The following is a 26,237-nucleotide window of genomic DNA, read 5'->3' as shown; positions in this document are numbered from 1 at the left end:
TCGGGCTGCAAGGTCAACTGTCTGTGCATCTGAATGTGTCTTGGCATGTCTCATTGTAATGTCAGGGCTTAACGCGTTACCTGGCATCTGATATAAAAATAATTATATGACTTGCTTGTAATTCTAATAATTTATAGCAAACAGCCCTTGAATAACCTTGAGCACTTCCATCATCAGCCTGAGACCAACTCTCCCTACACTGTCAGCCATAATCCACATGTTCTCCTGGTTTCTCTTTGGCTTACATAGAGCAGGGACAGGATTACTGCTGTGTGGACACAAATAAAGAAGTATTTAAAGAGGCCTCTCAGTTAGCGTTGGGGCAAAACACCAGCACGCCGAATCACAATTCTAAATTGGCTATCTGGTTTACGTCTTCAAGCACACAGACCTTTCAGCCTGACAAACGGCCACATTTGTGCTCTCTTGAAAATGGAATGTCGTCTCAGCTCGAAGCTTGATCTTATCATTTTTTGCAAATAAATAGCGAACTTATCGAACCACACATCCTTTTTCCTATGAATGAACTTGCAAAACAGGCACATGAATGGCGTCTGATGAAAGTAAAGCTTTGTGTTGATTTGCTTTGACCTGCATTAACTTCACTTGGAGTCTTGCTATATCTATCTTTTCCATAAAATCCTATCGAGGCTTATCATGGGTCAGGTGGTTTTATGGCTGAAATAGAGCTACCTTACAAACCCAGAGGGAGCTCTCAGGGGGCTTTAGGGAGCTTTTTTGTTAAGAGCAAGGGGAGAATTTGCTCTGAAAATGGAGTGAAAGCTCACAGCAGATACACCCTGACCCTAGGATTAAGCTCTGATCCTACCTCCTGAGCTGGCCAAAAGGAATTGGATGGTACATTTTCAAGGACAGTCCCACAGTAATACATTGCACCAGGGATATTTAAGCTTAGGATTGTGTATTTCCTTTACCTATATGCATGCATCTCATACACAACCTGGAAAGAAGCTGGGGTCCAGTATAGAAAAAGATAATAAAACATGAACATGAAACTTGGATAGAATTGACTCACTCATGCTCTTTACTTCGCCCCCCTCTATGTTGAGCAGCCTCTGTTGGTTTCGAGCGAGCCGATCTCCCATTCGACCTGGAAGAAACACACAAAGTCAGACACGTGATTATGAAGGATGAGCTGATACGAGTATGATCAGTCTAAGGGGGGTTGTATTTTCTATCTATGACTGTTGGTAGGAAACATTGCCGCTCACATTAAAAACTCCTGCAGGGCCAATAGGTGGGCCCGCACACAGTAAGGGGTTTTAACTTGTCATGTCCCGGTCCCTTGTCTAACTTGTGTTCTCCTTGTTTTTCTGTCTTTAGTTGTCTTCCTGTTTTATTTTGGTAGAACATCCATTGTCTCTCGTTTCAGATACTTCACTTCCTGCCCTTGTGTGTTTCCTGCCTGTGTGATTACCTGTCCTGATCAGTTTAACCTGCTCCTAATTGCCTTCCTCTACTTGTGTATTAGTCTCTGCTTCCCCCTTTGTCTGTGCCAGTTCGTCTTATCTGTTCTAGTGAGCGTTCCAGCAGTAATCCAAGTGTTAAACTCTTAGTTCTTGTTACCTTACCTTGTCAATAAATGTATGTTTAGTCAAGTGTTTTGGTTCCACCTGATCCCCTGACTTTTTATCTAGTGCCATCATCTGGTCAACATGTGAATGTGTCCAATACTTTATCACCAAATACCTGCAGAAATAATGAATTGCATTTGCCTCTGCTCTTATTTAACATGTAAACATTGCTATAAACTAAGATGGTTTACATGGTCACTTTTATATTTGCTATATCTACATACGGGCATCGTCACTCTGAGAATGTCGCTAATGTTGCAGACATTAGCATTTTGATTGTTATTCTTTCTAACCTGTCTCTTATAAATCTCTAACTTTTTACTAAATCACTGGAGAACGCTTAGTGTAATGTGTAAAACAATAATATAACGTTACTTATTCTCAACATTTCTAATTTCTTCTTGTGTTTGATGCTTAGTTTATGTTTGTTATGCAAACACCGTTTACATTTGCTGCTTTGAACTGTTTTTGCATTGTGAAGAACTTCATAACTTAGTTTAGAGAAGTGGTAAATACATTTAAATACTCCTCATGTCCATAAACACAGAACAGAGGACAGACAGCTTGTCAGAGAAGACAAACACTAAGTGGCAGGTGAAACCGAGTTCCTGTTGAAAACATTAACATTCAGCAGACAGCACCCAGAGCAGCCTTCTGAGACTGATACATCTGACTAGCCTTCATATTCTAACAGCTTTTTATTCATTCCATATAACATGCTCAACCTTTAAAAGGGGAAATAGTTTGGAGAATGTATTAGCTTTATTAGATGTCACAGGAAACGAGAGGTAAAAACATGAAGTAGAGATCTATGAGCCTCTACACAAACACATTCTTCTTCCTTGCAAAACCTGGTGCCTACATTACCCAGAATGCATATTTTTGTTTAAATTGATCATATGTGTTAATATAGTTTATTATGCGGTATATTTAAACATGAATTAATTATATTTTTCTCTAATATTATCAGTATCAAGAGAAGAAATTTGAATTAAGATCCGATGAAGAGACACTTCTTTTCTTGATATTTGTCTTTATGAGATCCAGACAAACGACACAAAGTAGAACAATCCCTTCCATCATGCCATGAATACAGGCTCTGCTGCAGATGTGTCTACAAAACTTTAGAACACGTGTAACATGTAACGTCATCTTTACAAACCTTTACAACACGCGTAACATGTAACATCGTCTCTGACAAACCTTTAAACACGTGTAACGTTGTCATTCTCCCGTTAGAACCAGTCTAACCCTGCTCCCTCACACCTCCTGTGCTCATATGTCACAACTCATCACCCAGCTTATTCTCCACCTCCATTCGGCTCTAAGCTACAACTGTCAGACAGAGGTACTTGTCTGTCAGCTGATAAGAGACACTGAGCTGCCATAATTTCCTTCAGTCTAATCAGAAAGCCGTCACTCAGCTCGCCATTCCTGGACATAAATAATAATAACAATAATAATAATAATAATAATAATAATAATAATAATAATAAGCTTTATTTGTATAGCACCTTTCATGCAAGAATTGCAGCCCCAAGTGCTTCACAGCAAAAACATAACAAATAAGAGCATTTACAGTACAATAATCACAGTGTAGATGTAAATGAGTCTGAAGTACCATTATAAAAATAGCCGAATTAAAATAGCAGATAGAATAGCAGATAAAATAGTATAAAATAGCAGAATTAAAATAATATAAAATAGCAGAATTAAAATAGTATAAAATAACATTGGAATTCATGCCTAGTTTCCCTATCTGTGCCGTACTTAACGACCCTACTGCCGGGAAACCATATCCATCACACCATTCTTGTAAATGTTTTAAACTGTCAGAGCCATATTTTGAAAGCATGAGATCAACAATGCGCCCCTGTGGCCTTTCAACTGGTTTACTCCCTTCGGTTAAAGCCAGTGTTTCTCCAATACACATAAATAAACAAACTGAGGCCGCCAGAAAAGACGCAATAATTATCGTTGATTAACAAAGATAGCGGATGCGGGGTTTCACTCCTCTGGTCGGCTGCAGTGCTCTTAGACTACGCAGGGATCCAGCTGGTTGTCAGGTTTTAGACCAACACTGGCTTCTGATCTTGGTTGGAAGGGGACGGCCTGCAGCCTGGCTGATGGTCACACTTCAGGATTCTTACATCTCACCAGAAACTGACCTCACTACTTCCCTTTATGACCAAATTGCATAAACCTAAAGATCTGGGGTACATACAGTACACTGGTAGCTGAGTTTGTTGCATGAAAATGATTACTTTACTCTAATACACAGGACTTACTGAGTCAGCTTTACTCAAACCTCCAGAAGGGTCAGTCTCAAATGTTAGAGCCACTTAGGGAGAACCTAATTGTTTGAGTTGCTAAAACTGAACCCATTCATCCATATGGTGAAGAAAAATGTCCTAAATGTTCTGCAATATGTTGTCAGAGTTGAGCCTATTTCATGAAAAGCTATGGTTTCTTTTGTCTCTGTTGAAATCCAGTTAAATAAATTATTGCTTTACAATGTTTGCTATACTCAACTTGTGAGCGGACCTCAATTAGAGCCAATGAAATGGCTAATCAGCTTTCCTCTGGACGAAGAACAGAGCAAAACTTCCGGCCAATAGAATTGACAGGAAAGGCTTCCTGTGCGTAATCGCTCCTCCGCTGGCAGATATGGCCTCCTGCCCTGCTGCCACTCAGCTGTGTGCTCTAAACATTAGAAATGACAATGTTATCAGGCTCCTCGGGCTCTATTGTGTGAGACGATTGGAAGGAGAACAAGGCTTAGGTTGCCTTTCTCAAGATAATGGAAGAAGAAAATGAACTCAAAGGAAGTCAAATGTCAACAAATGTAGTTAAGCAAGGCTTGTGACAGAAACGGAAACTTTTGAGGGTTTGAATATTGCTCATTCAAAAACCTTGTTTACCTCGTTATTGACTGAATCACATATTGTAATCTGATTTATCTTGTGTTTTATATACACTGTTTCATATATACACACTGCTAAACATAAATATATAAATGTTTATTTTCTTTCCTACAATAATGTGTATTTGAAAAGAGATAAAAAAAATTATCATTCAGACACCACAGATGAAAGTGGATGTCCCCACAGTGTTGCATGATGGGAGAATACTGTTGAATATGGATTTAGAATTAGTTTTCTAGTCACAAAAGTGTAATATATCTATGTACAGCAGTGTACATACATATGGAACATTATTTGTTCCAAAGCGTCGTCAACAAATTGGAAAGACACTGAGGTTGTGTAGGGGTGTCCAAACCTTTTTCAAAGAGGGCCAGATTTGATAACGTGAAGATGTCCGGGGCCAAAAGTCCCTTCTGACATTTGTTTACTATGAAAGTTACATACAAATACACTGTTATATAACTATTTTCAATGTCACAATTATCTTTATTTTTCAAATGGCAATGTAACCAAATATAAGTCACTCAGGTGTGAACAACTCTAAAAACACAATTCTGCCTTTCATTCATATCTGGAGAGTCAGATAACATTGAACAAACTATATGGAATACCTTAAGCTTCCATGAAGTTGATAAATATCATAAGTAGTTATAAGTAATGTAAAGTTTTCTGTTATCATTAAAGTTTAAAACATGTGAATTTTGCTCTTGTCTTTTACAAGATCTTTCAGAAAGTAATAGTTTATTGTCACGTGTTCCACCCACTATTAGTTTGTTTTTATTTGGTTTTACATTGTCAGTAATTCTCTTATCATTTCAGATCCTGGTTCATCCTCACTGCGTGCAATCAACTTATTCCCCTCACCTGGTTTCCACAGCCCATCTCCTCACCTGCTTCTCATTCCCTCATTAGTTCTCTCAGAGGATATATACCAGTTCTCTCCCACTTGTTCCCTGCCAGATTGTCTTGTGTTTTCCTGCCAAGCTCTCCAGCGATCGTCTAGTTTACCTGTTTAGTTTTCCTGACCTGCCCGTTTTGACCCTGCCTGCCTGTTTCTGGACTCCGATTCTTCTGCCTGCCCCTTACTGTATTTGTTTGCCTTTTGGACTGATTTACTGGTATTTGACCCTGCCTGGATTACTGAGTAAACTGAACTATATTGTATTCTGCCTGTCTCTGTGTCGTGCTTTTGGGTTCAGTTCTGTCTGTTCCAGCAAACCTTACAGTACAATCTGGCTAACATGGACCCAGCACCATCCCAGACAGCGCTGCTGTTTGTACTGCGGTCAGGATGGTCATTTTGTTTCCTCCTGTCCTGTAAAAGACAGGGCTCACCAGTCATCCAGAGGGCGCTGGTGAGCCGACTTACTAACTTGGAAATGCCCTCTCGACCGTTGACACAGGCTCAGCTATATTGCTCGGGTATAAGACACACAGTTTCTGTCCTCATTGACTCTGGTGCTGATGCTAGTCTTTTGGACATGACTCTTGCCTCTCAGCTGGGACTAGGTCGGGAGGCTCTGGAGAGGCCCATTAATGCCACAGCACTAGATGGTCGTCTACTCTGCAGGGTTACACACCGCTCGACTCCAATCCAGATGACCTTGTCAGGTAATCACAGCGAGAGTCTCACCTTTCACCTTATCCATGCTCCACATCATGTAATTTTGGGGTTTCCTTGGCTAAGGAGACATAATCCACACATAGACTGATCTTCAGGAACTATATTACAGTGGAGTGCTCATTGTCATGCTATCTGTCTTAAATCTGCAACCCCATCTACTCCTAGTCTGCCTGTCACCTCTGAGTTTCCAGAGTTCCAGTTTCTGGAGTTCCCAAGGATTATCTGGATCTTAAGGAGGTGTTTAATAAGACCCGGGCCACCGCCTTGCCATCACATCGAATCTATGACTGCGCTATTGACCTGCGTCCAGGTACTTCCCCTCCCAGAGGTTGACCCTTCTCGCTATCGGCTCCTGAGACCAAGGCCATGGAGAGGTACATCAATGACTCCTTGGCTTCAGGAATTATCCGACCATCTTCATCTCCAGCCGGAGCTGGGTTTTTCTTCGTGGGAAAGAAGGACAAGACCCTGCGTCCGTGCATCGACTACAGAGGACTCAATAACATCACCATCAAGAACCGGTACCGTCTCCCGTTAGTTTCCTCTGCTTTCGAACTGTTACAAGGTGCTACTATGTTCTCCAAGCTCGACCTCCATTACCATTTGGTGAGAATCAGTGAGGGGGACGAGTGGAAGACGGCCTTCAATACTCCTATTGGACATTATGAATATCTAGTCATGCCATTTGGTCTCACCAATGTTCCTGCAGTCTTCCAGGGATTAGTCAATGATGTCCTTCGGGTTCTGCTCCATGTATGTGTCTTTGTGAACCTGGATGACATTCTGATTCTCTCCAAATGTAAGCAGGAGCATGTGACTCATGTACGCCAGTTCTCCAGAGGCTTTTGGAGAACAGTCTGTTTGTGAAGGCTGAGAAATGTGAATTCCACACATCAGAAGTATCATTCCTGGGATTCATCGTCAACGCAGGTAACATCCAGATGGACCTGACCAAGACCAAGGCTGTCACTGTCTCCTTCCACACGAAAGGAGCTTCAACGTTTCCTGGGTTTTGCCAACTTCTACCGGAGGTTCATCCGTAATTACAGCTCGGTGCTCTTCCGATGGTCCCCTGTGGCAGAGGAGGCCTTCTGTAAATTGAAGTTACGTTTCACTTCAGCTCCCATTCTCATATTCCCAGATCCCACTCACCAGTATATCGTGGAGGTGGATGCTTCGGACACCGGTGTAGGGGCAGTGCTTTCTCAGCGATCGGCTGAGGATCAGAAGGTTCCTCCTTGTGCCTTCTTCTCCCGGAAGCTGTCTCCTGCAGAGAGGAATTATGTTGGGAATAGGGAGTTGTTGGCAGTAAAACTGGCACTTGAGGAGTGGAGACACTGGTTGGAGGGAACAGAGCAGCCATTTGGGGTTTGGACAGACTACAAAAACCTGGAGTACATCCGTTCAGCCAGGCGGCTGAACTCTCTTCAAGCAAGGTGGGTTCTCTTCTTTAGCCGTTTTTACTTTTCACTTTCCTACAGACCGGGTTCAAAGAATGTGAAACCTGACGCCCTTTCCCATCAATTCCAGTCCGCAAGGTATCCTTCCTTCTGCATGTGTCATCGGTGCAGTAACTTGGGACGTGGAGGACAAGGTAAATCGCTCCCACGCTGAACATCCTGCTCCCAGTGCTTGTCCAGATGACAGTTTGTTTGTTCCTGCCAGTCTCCGTGCTCAGGTCCTCCAGTGGGGTCATTTGTCTCGCCTGGCTTGTCACCCTGGGCTGCTTCGTCAATGCTTCTGGTGGTCTTCCATGGAGGCGGACACCAGAGGATTTGTCGCGGCCTGTCCGGTCTGCTCTCAAAACAAGACCTCTCACCAGGCCCCCTCCGGTCTTCTCCATCCCTTGCCAGTTCCAGCTCGTCCATGGTCCCACATCTCGTTGGATTTCGTCACTGGCCTACCACTCTCTGACGGTAACACAGTCATACTCACTGTCGTTGATCAATTTTCCAAGTCTGCTCAATTCATTCCACTTACTAAATTGCCTACTGCCAAAGAAACCGGAGATTATGCTTCAAACAGGTGTTCCGACTTCATGGTCTGCCCTGTGATGTGGTCCCTGACCGTGGTCCATAATTCACCTCTCGCTTTTGGTCTGAGTTTTGCAGGCTGCTGGGGGCCACTGTCAGTCTGTCATCCGGTTTTCACCCCCAATCCAATGGTCAGCCAGAAAGAATGAACCAAGAGATGGAGACAGCTCTACGCTTCCCGCAACCCCTCCTCCTGGTCTAAGCAACTCTTGTGGATCGAGTATGCCCACAACACCCTTCCCAGCTCTGCCACTGGTCTCTCACCCTTCCAGTGCTCTCGGGGTTACCAGCCACCACTCTTCCTAGAGCAGGAACATGAGGCCAGTGTTCCCTCTGTGCAGGCGTTCGTAGGTCGGTGTCGACGCACATGGAGACAGGCTTGCCTCACACTCCTGCGCTCTTCAGAACGTTACCAACGATCCACCAACCGACGTCGCATTCCTGCCCCCCTGTACACGCCGGGGCAACGGGTCTGGTTATCTACAAAGGATCTACCCCTCAGAGTAGAATCCAAGAAGTTGGGTCCATTCCCCGTCTTGAGGGTCATGTCATCAATCCTGCTGCCAGTCTTCGTCTACCGCCTTCCATGAGGGTTCACCCCACATTCCATGTAGCCAAAGTCAAGCCTGTTAAAAAGGGCCTGTTTAAGCCATCCCACATGATGCTACACAGCCAATCAACTCTGTGCATTGCAAGTGGCAAACATTGCAACTCTGAATACAGACAGATGAGAGGTGAGTGACAGACGAAGAGACGAGTGAGCGGTATACAGGGAGTGAAAAATAACTACTCATGGCGCTCTCCAAGAGAAAAGTCAACAGAGCTTTCAACCCAGAATGGAAAGACTCATTCATGTTCATCCTTCCCACTGGGAGCACAAAACCATTGTCTCATATGCTCAGAGACCGTGGTGCTCATTAAAAGTGGTGATGTGAAACGCCACTATGAGAAAGCACAACGTTTTTGACCAAACCTACCCACTCTGAACATAAGCACTCAGAGCCCAAAATGATTTTGATTTGTGACAAAATAAAGCAAATAGGCCTACCTGTCAGCACCATCAGCCACAGAGAAAAGTTTAACCCAGGATGTGCTTGCCTGGGTTAAACTGTTCAATTGTTAAGCTGTGTTGAGACATTGGTTGAGACTGTTAAATCAAGATGTGAAACAGTTAAAGAAAAAGGCTGCTGCTACACTTTATTTTATTTTTCTAAGATTAAGCACTTTATTTTAAGATTCACAATTTTTCAAAAGCTATTTTTAAATGCAGCCCAAGAAGAACATTATACATATCTACAGTATTATTTCTTTCTATATCTAGCTATCTATCTATCGTGACAATAAATATTGTTGAAATGTTTTTAAATTGTACTTTCTTTATTAGATTTGACAGTCAGTTGTTGATGACGTGCAGACGTTGATCCAGCAACTAGGCTACTTCAATATATATCACACTAATTCATAACGAAAGTTAGACGTTATGATGCTCTGGACCTTTGCTTGTGGAAATTTTCTCTAACTGGACTTCTTAGAATTTTTGTTGAATACCCCTGTTGTAGAGGATAAATAGCTGGCAGGAATAGGAAGTGTCATGTTCATTAAAGGAATCCATGGCCTACCATCCATGCGATGTGGAGAATAAGTTTATAAGACAAGCAGGACAAAATAAATAAGAATCTATATACACTGCTTATTGCCTCAGATCCCACATCACAGCACACTAACCACTAAAGCCCTAACACATTTACATGCTGTGTACATTCAAACAAGGTTAGCAGCCGGCACAGGAGAAAATCTTGAGACGTGACGTAGTGATAGGAAGTGATGAGATGGTGGGTGAGAGGAACAGACTGCAGAAACATGGACACTTTAAGTGAAGTTTCTGGCTCCATCATGCAATCACAGCAGAGGGGGAAAATGGTGTTTGTCCTTTTTAATTTAGTACATTTAGTAAAACACTGGAGAGGGCTGACATTCCAACATTTAGGTTTGTAAATGTAACTCAACTTTGACAAAAATGTGACATGTGAGGAAGAATAAACATGTAAAACCAAGTAAAGGATCAATACATTACAACCAACACACACCTGTTCGATACACATGATAAACCCACACATTACAGTTCATTAGCTGACACTTTTGTCCAAAGCGACTTACAATAAGTGCAAACAATCATGAGGATACAACTCTGAACAGCAAGAATCTTGCAATAGCTTCAAATAAGCCAAACAAATGTAAGTGCAACATACAAAGAACAGAATTGATTTTTTCTTCATAAAAATAATCCAGCAGCGATGTCACCACAACATGAACACCAAACTAAAATGTTTTACTATATAAAGATAACTTATAGGAAACCAGGAACCACTTGGAGGTGCAGGTTCAAAGTGATGTGCTTCCCGTTCACTGTCTAGTCGGCATCCAATACTTCATTTCATTTCAACGTGCACTAGTTCACTACGGTCTGCTTGACGTAAAGACAGAATATTGACGACTAGGTGGAAAGGTACAAGGCCAGGGTTTGAATCCGACCTGTGGCCCTTTAGTTGGGTGTTGTCCCTTTCTCTCTTCCTTCCCAGTCTCTCTCTGTCTATCCAATCTAATCCATCCAACTCACATTAGTTGCATTCGTGTATTTCTACTCATCCATCACTTTTGATGCTACTATACTAATGTCATAAAGACTTGAGGTATTTAACTGTACTGATGATAAATACAACATGTATGTTGGAGATCCTTCAGAGCAGTGCTTGTGAACTTCGGTATACACAAGAGTGTATACCGAAGTTCACAAGCACTGCTCGACTAGAAAATATATTCCTCTCTGCTCCCCAAGGACACTCGCAGGCTTTAGTCATCTTTCTCACATTTCCACAGGGCTCTGTGAAATCTTTATGACGGCTTTAATTTGCCATGTGGCCCTGGCAGTAGCTGCAGGGGCCAACGCTGTATCAATTCCACACGCTAATGCCACTCACTTAACCAACAGGGCTCCCATGCAGACCCCCGCACAGCACACACACATTTCTGCTGCTGCTGACAGCAAACTATTCACATCACTGTAGTGGCATCTCACTGGGGGGGCCGACAAGCAGGAGTCACATGTGAAGTAAATTTCAAGGTCATCTGAGGTTTCTTTCCCACTCTGTCACAGGGTGTTCATATAGAGTAATACAAGGTGGCCGTTTTAGGTTATAATGTTTCAAACATGCATAACTGCAAAACAAGAAAGTGCAGCACATCGTTTATGGATGTACATCCCCGAACGCTGGTATGTAAGCTTTCAACCATTTAAATGAAGCTGTGAATACAGACATGTTGGCCCTCTGCTGTCTGCTGTCAGCCTAAATCCAGGCGACTCTGCGTATTTCTTTCACTTTTAAATTGAGCAACAAGGCCGAAGACTCATACTGTATGATATATACAATACATATATATATTATGAAGAAACTAACCAGGGGATAAATGTATATAAAATACTTATACAAAAACACAAACACACACACATATATAAACTTGAATAGAGAAAGTGTCACTAAGAGACCTCACACATATCTTCTCCGCGGACATTTCCTGTAACTTATAGTCTGATATATGTATACTGATATATCTACAATAAACTAACATCACAAACACTGTGATGCTGTGTATTATCAATGTTTGAACCTTTACGTCCCATAAATATGAAATTAAAAGAATTTTCCATAAATAACCTTTTGAGTTGAGACGTTTTGAAGGTTCAGAAAAGTAAAAACACTAAACCTGATTTTCATATTCAGAAATACAGTATAAAAAAGATCTTATGTGACAAGTTCCACAGTTCAACCGCTGACCATGCAATCTGAGGAGACAGGCAGAAGGTTCGGCATGAGAGATTTCAGGTTCTCCCTCACCCTCACTGACCCTCCTCCACCCCATTCTCTCTGCATCACTGGCCTCGCCGTGCACAAACAGATGGCTATCACTGTTCTCTGCAGAGGGCCAGCTCCTGCGCTATCTCCCATAGAGAGGGGGGGGGGGGGGTATACACGGGAATGGGCTGATGTTGAATTTCACACCCCATGGCATCAGGATTAGCTGGAGCTGATGGACAGGCAGGTGGAGGTGCAGGGTGGAAGGTTGGTGCTGTAACAAGCGGTGTGTGTTATGCACACTTCACAGTTACTGTCCATGCTCTCAGCTGTGATACACTTTTGACAGGTAGCACATAATGAACATGTCGTATAGTGTGTGTCCACTAATAATCAGGAGATGCTTTGTTATTGCTGATATATGGAATATGGTACTCCCACTCTTTGGAAAAGGGTAACCCACCTCTGAATGCAAGTAAACAAATTGGTTGTTCCCAAGCTGTCACACAAGAAACCTCTCATGATGGAGAGGCAAAGACCTGCCAACAACATAGAAATGGCACCGTTTACAGACTGACTTCTCAACTCCATTATCTGCAAGTGGAAGGAAGATCCCTCCTCCATCAGCCGACCATGTACAGAAGCTCTTCGTAAGAATTCCCACCGGGCAGTCAGAAGATGAGCCCAAGAGCCAAGAACCACTGTTACTGTTGTCACAGACAGAACAAGAGGCAATGCACTCCATCTATCGGATCTCCATACACAATCACCCCAGAAGACTCCATTACTGAAGAAAAGGCATATTGAAGCTTGTTAGTGACTCTGTATCTGTTTTCCTCAAAGACATTATCAACTGTAACCTCAGATTCTCCACCACGCAAGTTAATATATATAACTTTACGTTTTTAAATCAGTGTTAGAGCAGAGCAATCAGTCCTGTGTGCTATCAGACTCAACAGGGTGTAAAACCTGCAGCGAAATGTGCCTCAAGCAGCTGCCCAGTCCAAGGGAAGTACTGTGCAAGAGCTTCAGTCACGTGAGATTTCCTCCATTTGAAATAGTCTAGGGGAAAACATGTTGGCAACTGGAATACTTATTTAGTGTAAACATTCTGTTCTAATCTCCAGCTCCAGGTGAATCTTAACACCCACTTCATACTAACACCTTGACACTGGCACGGATCTGAATGGATCATTCGGGTATGCTTGCTCCTCTGATATATCAGACTGCTGTTTAATTCCTATCAAGAGACAATGTTTTATTTCTAAAGGGGCTAAATACGAAATTCGGAGCATATCTATGATTTAGGGATTGCATCCACACGGCTCTCAACATGGCGACAGATGAGCCAGCGGCTAGCAGCTAACAGTGCTAACAATGTCAACAGTGCTGACAGATCTGTCAGAGTGCGGCCGTTATTATATCATTATCATATGAGCATAGTCATTAGCTAGCCACTGGTCCCAAACAAGGACTCGCATGCTAAAAGTGCACATGTGGAGTGACTTCAATAGGTAGTGTGCAAACACGTGACAAAACTGTGTGACGTATGCGTTGGTTGGAAAGCAAATCAACAACAATATAACTCCGACTTCTTCAAAAGTATTCTGACTCTATGGAGTCCTCTGCAAAGGCAAGATTCAGAGAAAAAGTCCAAATTTGCGGCCTTGACCCGTAAACTCTAAAACCGTCGGATTATATTGAGGATTTAGAGTCATTACCGCCGATTGAATATCCGGATATTGTGAACTACCTTATGCTACAAATTTTGTGGGCAACCAACGCACAAATGAAGGCATACAAGAGCTTAGATGCTTTCTTTGTTTCTGGCTGGGTTGGTAGTCTTCTTACCAAACCAGTGAAAGCATGGTGCTCGTCCATGCCTGTGTAAATCACTCTCAAAGAGCTCGAGATACACCGCTCAAGCCGTGGTTTGTGAGTGAGAAGAGCGGCGATGTTATCCTCGCACACTGTGATTGTATGGCTGGGTTAAGCGAAGCAAGTGAAGTAGGATCAAGAATAAGCAAAACAAAAACATGCACAGAAGAAAAGAGCAAATAGCTGCTATCATAAAGCTTTGTCGCTTCTCCTAGTGACGAGAAGTAAGGTCTTAGTGTTCGGGTATATCATAAGCACAAATGTTTAACGTAAACATTGAAAACATAGCTTTAGCATGAGCTGTTACCAGATATAAAGTGGACGCCATACACACGGATGAATTGTGCTTTTTCTTCTGTTAAATCCTTACGATTTATGTTGCTAAACCACAGCTTACGGCGTTCCGTAGACAGCAATTCATCCCTCTTTTGTGGATCGTTGTTTTTGATGATTTTAGGAAATCTAAAGAACCGTTTCTCTGGGTCACAAGTAGCGTTATTACCACAATTATACACTGCGCACACGATTGGCATTTTCTTTCAATCTTAGACGTTTAAATACAAAGAAAATTACGAAGCGTTGCAGCAACTCACACATGAACGGCCGCAGTCTTGGTTGTGTATATACAACCAAGATGGCTGAATTCCGGGTTGGGAAATAAGCGTGACGTCACATGCACACGATCTATACCTATTTTGTAGTTTAATCTGAAAGATGTCTGGATATAGCAATTGTATAGTTCATGTAAGTGATTCCCGGACAAGAGTGGGCCAGAAAATGTATGGCCCATCAAGAGTGAGTCATATCTCGTTTTCCATCGAGATACTCAGACTAAAAGTTAATTTGGTACTAATTTTAGGTAATTCTGTTTAATAACTACACTACAGACTGCAGGTCTAATATGGAGAGGGAAGTATTTTGCTATTCATTACTACATACATAACATTTATTTAATTTTTTTGTGCCGAACATATGACGAAGATTTCTTCAGTCACATAAGAACATCTACAACAATCTAAAGACTTGTTCCACTACTGTAAAAGAATAGTAAAAGTGTATGTGGTGGTGCCGCGCTGAAGTACCTATCATGTAGCCAGTTTTGTAACTATTAGGATAAATAGTTTCCTGTAGATGCAGAAGATATGACACCTGACAGGATCATCAAATATGGTTCCTCTGGAAGGGGAGGGTTTTCTGTCCCGGCGCATCGGATTTTAGCTGATAAAATGAGTCTATTTAAATACAAATCCTACAATTGAATCTGGCTTAAATTAAAAGTCAATATTAGTAAAAGGGATACACAGGACTGCCCTTCATGCTTGGGGCGCTGCCTCCTTCGTCTGATTGGGTGTTGTGATGGACAGGGGGCGGAGCCTGAGGAGAGTCTGGGTTATCAGCAGAGCTTCAGGCCAAACCCTGGCTGCAGGGCGGAGGGTTAGGGGAGGTGGGGGCTGTATCAGATCCTCCACATCACAGAGCGCCGGCTGTTTGCCAGACAGAGATCTCCGGCTGCGGTCTTGGGCCGACAGACACATCCCTTAGCGGCAACGCGGCGTACACGCCTCAGAGAACACATCGGTTTATACCTCGTTTGAAATTCACTTTTGCTCCCAGTAGATTAAACTCACACTTCAGTTCATCTCACAACACCCCGCTTAGCAGAGAGCACGGAAATCATGGGCTTCTTACTCGCCCCGCATGCAAAGTATTTACAATGGCTCCATTTCTTTACACATTAATACTGTTTACCACACTCTCAATGAATAACAGTTAGGCTAAATTGAATATTCCAGAGTGGGATAAAAAAGCAGAAAACTCGCAGTTTTTTGCTTTAGCTTTTCATGCCGATAGCTGAAGTTTGAATTAATGTGAGGATTAAGTGCACTTGACTTTTGCAGCCAGTGAAAATATTAGCAGGCGTTTGCAATCATGCACAGGATGGAACCGAGTTGAGCTGTAGTGCTGCTCTGTGTCTCGGGAGGAGAGCAAGCACATGGTGAAGCAGGGACCCTACAACAAAGACTAAATACATACATGTTTACAACATTTATTGAGGCGCAAAATGCATTTTCATATAAACTGATTAATTTGACAAATGTCTGGCACAGTTATATGATGGGGCTGCAGGCTGTGCCTGGTTTGCCAAAAACGTACCGAAAACTTATTTGGATCAATGGCACAAAGGTGAAAAGTTTTACACAAGAAAAAACTTCACAGATGAGGACTAACTGCTTAGTTTGTCTGGTTTGTCTTAGCATGCCTTAAGGACATAAAAACTTGGATGTCCTTCAACTTTTAGATGTTATACACAGTCAAAGTTGGTCCCAAACGCCACCACCGTAAGGAATCTCAGCGTTATCTTTGATCAGGATATAATCCAAAATGCTGCGGCACGTGTATTGACAAGAACTAGGAAACAGGATCATATTACTGCTGTATTAGCTGCTCTGCACTGGCTACTGGTAAAATCCAGAAAATATTTTAAAATCCTTCTCCTGATTTACAAAGTAATTAATGGTCAGGCTCCATCTTATCTTAAAGATATCATAGTACCTTATATCCCAACAAGAGCATTGCGCTCCCAGAAAGCATTGTTCGTTGTAGTTCTGAGAGTCTCCAAAAGTACAATGGGAGCCAGAGCCTTCAGCTATCAAGCTCCTCTCCTGTGGAACCAGCTCCCAGTTTGTGTTCAGGAGGCAGACTGGAAGCTTTGTTGACATCATCCTGGATTCTATTTCAAAATACGATCACATCATCATTTCTGTCTTACATACCTGATTCACTCTCATTGTGAAAATGTTCCCCGTTTCATCTAAATACTGAAGTGCTTTATAAATAATGTGCTGCTGTTCTAAGTTGTACTCAGTGGGCACAGCTTCGGTGACTATAAAGACATGGACACTGAGGTGGACTGTAGCAACCCTACAACCATTCCTGTAAAACATATATTATTTATTTACGATCAAATAAAAAGGTTGAACTTATATATGTCTTTATACATCTTCAACAGCCGCAGAACATCGAGAGTCCACATTTATCATTGCTAAAGACTTTTATTTTAGTTAAGAAAGAACGCAGAAGCACTTAAAAACAAAGAGATGAAAAAAAATGTATATGAATAAAAATGACTTTAGAAGACCTTTTTTATCATAATTTTTCTATATTTTCTAATTCATCATGAATATCGTATTGTGGACTTTTTATCGTGATTTTTGGCATTGTTACATCCCTCTTATTATCGATGTATTTTTCTCTCTCGCTCTCATTTAAATTTCAGAGTTTTAATAAGAGTTTAGGTTCAAACGAGCCAAGTTTTATATTAAAGATTTCTTTAATCAGTATCAGCTCCGAAGTTCTGATCCATTTCTAATCACTTGTTCATTGTGAGGGATTATTGCACTGCACGCATGCCACCATTACATCTCATTCAAATGCCAAAACAAGTTCCCAGGATGCACTGCAGTTTCCAGGACCAGAACTAGTAAGTTTGTAACAGAACTCTGAGCACATGTCCTGTTTGTAGGACTTTGTGGAAAATTCTGTACTCATCGGCAGAAACGTTCATTAACAGTAAAGGTCGTATTACTAACTATTAATTAGTGAATATTACCTGCTGATAATAAACAATTATTATTATTTTTAATTGTACATTCCTCATTGTTAGAACATGTTGTCCCATCACACAGCTGAGCAGGTCAACACTGCACATCATATGACTCATTTTATGACTATAAGGTAATTTATATTGTATTTGTTTATCTTAATCTTACTGTAATATAAAAAAATTCAAGCGTTATACATTTATCTTGTCCATTAAAAGCGATTTGTAACTGTGTCTGTTATTGTTGAGATGCACTTTTACTGTAAATGGAGGGGTTTAACAGTGAGATGCTTTGTTATGTCTCACATCGTCCCAGAGATCTGTGGTGTGTTTCCCTTTGCTTCCAAAATCTGGCAGATTTCCTCACGCATCTCGAAAAATCTATTCAGCACTTTCCCTCGACTCAGCCATCGCACCGTCATGTTCCGAAAAGACTTACATTGACTCTTATAAAGTTTCCTTTCTGTGTTACGATGCTTATTACATGTTCCATCTCCAGAGCTTTGCAACACAGCGCTTCCTGGTGTGTGATGCAGTGATACACAGTCAGCTGCATCTTCTCCCGCATCCTGCCCACTAATCCGCTCTTTTAACCACATTGCAGGCGCTCCATCTGTCGTCAGTCCCATCAGTTTGTCCTGGGGCAGTTTAATTTCTCACACATTTAGATACTTCCTCAAATATGTATTTTCCCGTGGTTGTGCCATGCATTGATATAATTACCAAAACCGGCTGGGCCAGTTATGATAGTCATATGATATTTTCTCGCGGGCTGGATATAATTGCCTTGAGTTTGACACCCGTGCAGTACACACTGAAACGTGCTCATAAATTAGATAAATAACATAAGCATTTAGTTTATTTAATAAAAGAGCACCTGTTCAATGAAACACTGATACCGCTATTAGTATGCGGAGACGTGTTAAACTTAAAGATGCATGCATAAAATTGCATTCAATTTTATTAAATATATGGCTCTCAAGGAAATACATAAAAAAAATATTTGGCTTTTATGGCTCTCCCAGCCAAAAAAGGTTCCTGACCCCTGGTCTAGTGGTACAACTTCCAAATACAACACCAGATAGTTGTGAGTTCAATACCAGGGCTGTCACCATTGTGCCCCTGAGCTGCTCCAGGGAGACTGTCCCTGTAGTTAGTTCAAATCAAATCAAATCAAATGTATTTGTATTGCCCAATATCACAAATTATACATTTGTCTCAGTGTGCTTTACAGACTGTACAGGTTACGACACCCTCTGTCCTTAGACCCTCGCATCGCACAAGGAAAAACTTCCTAAAAGAAACCCCATAATTAAAGGGGGAAAATGGAAGAAACCTCAGGGAGAGCAACTGAGGAGGGATCCCTCTCCCAGGACGGACAGACGTGCAATAGATGTCGTATGTACAGGATAAACAACATAGTACAAATACAACATTTGACAGAAAGTTCACTGTAAGTCTCACTGGATAAGAGCGTCTGCTAAATGACCTGGAATGTAATGTAATATTTTTCCTCTTTAAATATCAATGCAATACACTTAAATCCCTTCAGGAGAGTTCTGTTTTGTTGTCAGATTTTTGGTTCACTCTTGGTTATTTCATATATCACTTATTGGTTACTTACTCACTAACAAAGTATTCAAGACATGTAAGAAATAATTGACAGAATATTGAAGTTGCATTGTTTTTGCCTCTCTTGTTTTGACATTGTTTTATTCCAGAAGCATATGTATCATCTAAATATTGTGTTATTCATCACAAGGGCATCATTTACACTTAAAATCTATTATCTCAGGAGCCCTGGTAGCTCACCTGGGTAGCACAGGAGACCCATATACACAAGGCTGAGTCCTTGCCGCAGTTGCCCGTGGTTCGAGTCAGACCTGTGGCCATTTGCTGTATGTCGTTCCCCTTCTCTCTCTCTCTCCCCCTTTCACAATCTTCCCTGCTATTTCCATAATAAAGTTTATGCCAATAGAGGTAAAATAAAAAAGATAACCACTGAAAAAGCAAACCAGTGATATGAGACATTACATTACAAGTCACATGTCAGAAACTTCAGAGTTTTGTCTTGTTCTTACCAGCACAGAAAGTGCAACAGGCAGCATGATGACCGTCAAAAAACAATCTAATCAGTCAGTACCTGACCCTGGTCTTCTAACACAAACACACACACACACACAGACGGTAGAGCAGCAGGTGCATGCCGAGGTGTACCTTTGCGCTCGGAGCGTTTCTTCCTCCTTCTCCTGCACCTGCGGCGGATCAGGCAGAAGTAGGCTGCTGTGGTGGGGGAGTCATCCCGCAGCAGAGCCATAGCTCTGATCTGTCCCCTCGGCTACTCTGCAGGCTCACAGCCTGATGCTCAGCAGAGACAGAGTGAGCCTGGACAACTTTAGACAGAGCAGGGGAGGCAGGGGGAGGGGCAGCCAGTCTACCATGAAGCAGACAGAGAGCTGCTGTGGTAAATGGCTGAGATAAATGGGCTGGGATGTCTCCTCCTCGCTCCTCTGTCTTTCCTCTCTTTTCACACAACCCCCCCCTCCCATCTCAAATCCACATTCTGGGCTATGATGAACTTGGATTGTGAGCACTCTTGAAAAAAGACCCAAAAAGTGCCTTTGAATTTGCATCTGACACTTGATGACACTCGAGTTTAGAGCAGCTGCTAAACACTGGGAACAAGAGCAACACACACTACTTAGTAACCGTGGATAAAGCAGAAAACAACTTTCACACATGACATTAAAGTGTTTGGTTCTGATGTCAAAGACCTGTACAGGCTTTAAGATCACTCATTCAACACTGGCAGAAAACAACAACACACATCCCACATTCATTTCAATGAGCACCGTGTGTCACACAAAAGGCTCTCGCACAATAATACAGCGTGCAGCAGTCACCTACGAGCAAAGAAACATTTATGAAGGGATGATCCAGAAGGTGTGTGTGTGAGTGTGAGTGTGTGTGTGTGTGTGTGTGTGTGCGTGTATGCGTGTGAGTGTGTGTGTGAGTGTGAGTGTGAGTGTGAGTGTGAGTGTGTGTGAGTATGTGTGAGTATGTGTGTGTGTTGGTATTAATGCTATTTCCTCTACATAGTGAATGAGTGTATCCTGTATGAAATATAAACGAGCTGTAACAGGATGATCACACATTAGACATGTTCAATAAAAACTAGAGGGACGCTACAACAGTTTGATAGTCAGCACTGCCCCCTGTTGGCTACAGTCAAGTTATACAGCACTTTTACATTTCACAGGTCTGATGATGATGATGATGATGATGATGATGATGATGATGATGATGATGATTCTCAGAGAGATGAATATTTAACTTCAATGATCCCGTTGGAAAACACACCTTTGGATATACATATATATATATATATATATGTGGATGTGTGTGTGTGTGTGTGTGTGTGTGTGTGTGTGTGTGTGTGTGTGTGTGTGTGTGTGTGTGTGTATAGACTCAGATCTAAGCTTTAAATCCCACATAAACAAGGTGACAAAAGCATCCTTCTTCCACCTTAGAAATATAGCTAGAATCCAACAATTAATATAATCAAAAGGATGCTGAAAAACTAATCCTTCAGCTCGCTGCAGCGAGGCTACTGACTAGAACCAAGAGGAGAGACCACATCAATCCAGTGTGAGCTGCTCTACACTGGCTTCCAGTAACTTTTAGAATTGACTTTAAGGTCCTCCTTCTTGTATACAAAGCCCTAAACGGAACCGCACCAAGTTACACTGCCAACTCTCTAATCAACTATGTGCCCCCAAGAACATTACGATCATCCACTACTGGTTTATTAAATGTTCCCAGAAACATCCAAAAGAAAATCAGGGATGCAGCCTTTTGCAATTATGCACCAAAACTATGGAACACTTTACCTGCAGACATTAGGGAAGCAAGCTCGCTCAATATCTTCAAAAACATATCTCTTTACTTTAGCCTTTTAATGGTGATATTTTATATCTCTTTACTTTAGCCTTTTAATGGTGATATTTTATATCTTTTTATCTTAGCCTTTTAATGGTGAATTATTATTATTATTTAATGCTGCTACTCTATGCCACTTTAAACTAATTTAAATGATTTCATAAATGTTTGCTATAACTGGTTTAACATTGAATGTGTAAAGGTAACTGAGATAAATTTCAGAGTGTGTATTTTTGAAAAACCTGAGATCAAATAGACTGTGTTACCACGGGAAAAAGAGGAAGTTTCTCTGATAAATGTGTATTGGAGAAAAACTGGCTTTAACCGAAGGGAGTAAACCAGTTGAAAGGCCACAGGGGCCCATTGTTGATGTCATGCTTTCAAAATATGGCTCTGATGGTTTAAAACATTTACAAGAATGGTGTAATGAATGTGATTTCCCGGCAGTAGGGTTGTTAAGTACGGCACAGATAGGGAAACTAGGCATGATTTCCAATGTTATTTTATACTATTTTAATTCTGCTATTTTATACTATTTTAATTCTGGCTATTTTAAGTCTGCTATTTTTATACTATTTTAATTCTGCTATTTTATACTATTTTAATTCTGCTATCTTTATAATGGTACTTCAGACTCATTTACATCAACACTGTGATTATTGTACTGTAAATGCTCTTATTCTGTCTAATCTTGTACTAATTGTTATGTTTTTGCTGTGAAGCACTTTGGGCTGCAATTCTTGTATGAAAGGTGTTATACAAATAAAGCTTATTATTATATACATATATATATATATATATATATATATATATATATATATATATATATGTGGGTGTATATATATATATATGTGGGTGTATATATATATATATATATATATATATATATATATATATATATATATATGTGTGTGTGTATATACAGTCAAGATGGAAAGTCTACACACTCCTTTCACCTTCTGCATGTTTTATTACGTTATCGACTTATTCTACAATAGATTGAGATCATTAACTCAAAATTTTGTGCTAATTGATTAAAAATCTAAATGTAAAATATCATATGTACACAAGTGTGCACACCCTTTTTATATGACTCCCAAAAGTGAGCTGAGGGGCATTTTGTTTTCACTGATACTGCTTGAGATGTTTCTACAACTTAATTGGAGTCCACCTGTGGTCAATTAAATTGATTGGACATGATTGGGGATGGACAACACCTGCCTATATAAGGTCTATAAGGTATATATATATATACACACACATACATATATAGATATATATATACATACATACATACATACATACATATACAGACACACACTATATACATATATATATATATATATATATATATATATATATATATATATATATATATATATAGTGTCTATGTATATATATTAGGGCTGTCAAGCCATTACATTTTTTCAAATTAATTACATGCTTTGTGATTAATTAATCTAAATTAATCGCATATATCAATATTTGCTGTGAGAAGCAAATATTCAAATTCAAATGGATTTGGAAGATGAGTGAATCAATGAGTAGGCATTATGAACTTAAAGGTCAACATGTCTTTTATTTCAATACTATTTCTCCAATATCTTGTATGCTACAATTATCTTAAACAACACAAATCATCAATTATACGTAAAGTGCAATTTAAAATTGGGCATATATTGGCAGCTAATTAAGTTAAAATACTGAATAAAGCATCAATAATTTGTCCGAACCACCTCAACTGGCTCCTTTCAACGCAAAGGAGCAGCGGCTCTACTCCGAGTCTCTCACGGATGGCTGAACTTCTCACCCTATCTCTAAGGGAGACGCCAGCCACACGTCTGAGAAAACCCATTTCGGCCGCTTGTACCTGTGATCTCGTTCTTTCGGTCATGACCCAGCCTTCATGACCATAGGTGAGGGTAGGAGCGAAGATCGCCCGGAACTTTGCCTTCTGGCTCTGCTCTCTTCGTCACAACGGTGCAGTAAAGCGAATGTAATACCGCCCCCGCTGCTCCGATTCTCCGGCCAATCTCTTGCTTCATCGTGCCCTCACTCGCGAACAAGACCCCAAGGTTCTTGAACTCCTTCACTTGGGGTAAGGGCTTATTCCCTACCCGGAGTAGGCAATCCACCGGTTTCCTGCTGAGAGCCATGGCCTCAGATTTTGAGGTGCTGATCCTCATCCCGACTGCTTCACACTCGGCTGCGAACCGATCCAGTGACTGCTGAAGGTCACAGACCGATGACGCCGTCAGGACGACATCATCTGCAAAGAGCAGTGATGAGATCCTCAGGCCACTGAACTGCAACCCCTCTCCTCCACGACTATGCCTCGATATCCTGTCCATGAAAATTACAAACAGGATTGGTGATAAAGCGCAGCCCTGGCGGAGGCCAACATTCACTGGGAACGAGTCCGACTTACTGCCGAGTATCCGGACACAACTCTCGCTTTGGGCGTACAGGGATTGGATGGCCCTCAGAAGTGACCCCCTCATCCCATACTCCCGCAGCACCTCCCAGCACCGGTCATACGCCTTTTCCAGATCCACAAAACACATGTAGACAGGTTGGCCGTACTTCCAGGCCCCCTCCAGGATCCTTACGAGAGTGAAGAGTTGGTCCGTTGTTCCACGACCAGGACGGAATCCGCATTGTTCCTCTTCAATCAGAGGTTCGACTATCGGCCGAACCCTCCTTTCCAGCACCTTGGTGTAGACTTTACCAGGGAGGCTGAGAAGTGTGATACCCCTGTAGTTGGCACACACTCTCTGGTCACCCTTTTTAAATAGGGGAACCACCACCCCGGTCTGCCACCCCCTAGGCACTGTCCCAGACTTCCACGCAATGTTGACGAGGCGTGTCAACCAAGACAGCCCCTAAACACCCAAAGCCTTCAGCATTTCTGGACGGATCTCATCAACCCCTGCGGCTTTGCCACTGTGGAGTTGTTTGACTACCTCAGTGACTTCCAACAGGGAAATTGACGATGGTCCCCCATCAGCTTCCAGCTCTGCCTCTACCATAGAGGGCGTGTTAGTTAGGATTCAGGAGTTCCTCAAAGTGCTCCTTCCACCGCCCAATAACCTTCTCAGTCGAAGTCAGCAGGGTGCCACCCTTGCTGTACACAGCTTGGATGGTTCCCCGCTTCCCCCTTCTGAGGTTCCGGACGGTTTTCCAGAAGCACCTTGGTGCCGACCGAAAGTCCTTCTCCATAGATTCTCCGTACTTCTCCCACACCCGCTGCTTTGTCTCTGCCACGGCAGAGGCTTCCGCCCTTCGAGTCCATCGGTACCCTGCAACTGTTTCCAGAGTCCTCCCGGATTACATAACCCGGAAGGACTCCTTTTTCAGTCGAACGGCTTCCCTGACCACCGGGGTCCACCACGGTGTTCGAGGGTTACCGCCCCTTGAGGCACCTAAGACCTTGAGACCACAGCTCCTCACCGCAGCTTCAGCAATAGAGGTTTTGAACATCGCACACTTAGGTTCAATGCCCCCAACCTCCACAGGGATGTCTGAAAAGCTCTGCCGGAGGTGTGAGTTGAAGATCTCCCGGACAGGGTCTTCCTCCAGACGTTCCCAGTTCACCCGCACTACCAGTTTGGGCTTACCAGGTCTGTCCAGAGTCTTCCCCCACCCCTTGATCCAACTCACCACCTGATGGTGATCAGTTGACAGCTCCGCCCCTCTCTTCACCCGAGTGTCCAAAACATGCGGCCTCAGATCAGATGATACGATCACAAAATCGGTCATCGACCTTTGGCCTAGGGTGCTCTGGTACCACGTACACTTATGAGCATCCTTATGTTCGAACATGGTGCTTGTTATGGCTATTCCGTGACTAGCACAGAAGTCCAACAACAAACAAGCCTCTCCAGGTGTCTCCATCGTTTCCCACGTGCACGTTAAAGTCTCCCAGCAAGACTACGGAGTCCCCTACTGGAGCCCCCTGCAGGGCTCCATTCAGGGTCTCCAAGAAAGCTGAATACTCCGAACTGCGGTTTGGATACGATGGGGCACTAGGTGTGTAAGAAAGAAAGAAAACGAAAATTTTCACAATGATTACGAGGAAGAATTCTGTTTTACAACAGTGAAAGAAAAGTGTGGATGTCTGATTTGCGGGGCGACGGCAAAGCGGCACATTGTAGAGACACTTCGGTACGTGTCACAGAAGCTATCATGCTAACTAATTAACTACCCATCTGCAGCACTGCGGGCAGAACAAGCCGTGAGTTAAAGGCAGCTTTGGACAAGCGGCAGTCTCTTTTCACGAGGCCGGTGAACAAGTCACAGAAACCAACGGAAGTGTCATTTAGAGCTGCACATTTCTTTAATAAAGAACAAGAAAGCCTTTTCGGACGGAGAGGTCTTGAAAGGTGCAATGATGTTATTGAAAACACTGTTCAAAGACGAGAAGAAAGGTTCCGATGTCATCTCCATTCTCTAATGTTACAAAGTTAGTGGTTTGTACAAACAGGATATGATTTGAAGATGTGAAAAGTTAATGATTTCCTTAATTTTTTCACAGAAGTGATACGTTGTACTAAAATATAACTGGTGTGATTTTGAACAAAATACTACAAATTTGCTCATTCATACAAAACTGTCAATAAAGATATTTACAAAAATATCAGAGATGTGATAACTCTGACTTTCAAATGTTGAAATAGATTGAGAACATGAATATTTCCTACAATGGTAAATCATTGTTAATAATCATTGTGAGGAATAATTAACATTAAAATGTGATCAGACAGTCTCTTCATATATATGAATATTATTATGA

The 26,237-nt window shown here is 42.0% G+C and overlaps 1 protein-coding gene across 1 annotated transcript in view; it reads right to left on the bottom strand.

Moving 5' to 3' along the window:
• Nucleotides 1-26,237, bottom strand: part of LOC115021769 (double-stranded RNA-specific editase 1-like) — a 66,461-nt gene that overhangs the window by 24,805 nt on the left and 15,419 nt on the right. The window contains exon 3 of the mRNA XM_029452417.1: nucleotides 1,037-1,111. Coding sequence (XP_029308277.1) covers nucleotides 1,037-1,106 — 70 coding nt within the window. The 5' untranslated portion in view covers nucleotides 1,107-1,111. The remainder of the gene's footprint in view (nucleotides 1-1,036; nucleotides 1,112-26,237) is intronic.

This window comes from Cottoperca gobio, chromosome 2, assembly GCF_900634415.1.
Source record: "Cottoperca gobio chromosome 2, fCotGob3.1, whole genome shotgun sequence".
NCBI classification, from domain to species: domain Eukaryota; kingdom Metazoa; phylum Chordata; class Actinopteri; order Perciformes; family Bovichtidae; genus Cottoperca; species Cottoperca gobio.
The sequence above is the reverse complement of the archived record's forward strand: the minus strand, read 5'-3'. Positions and strand labels throughout refer to the sequence as shown.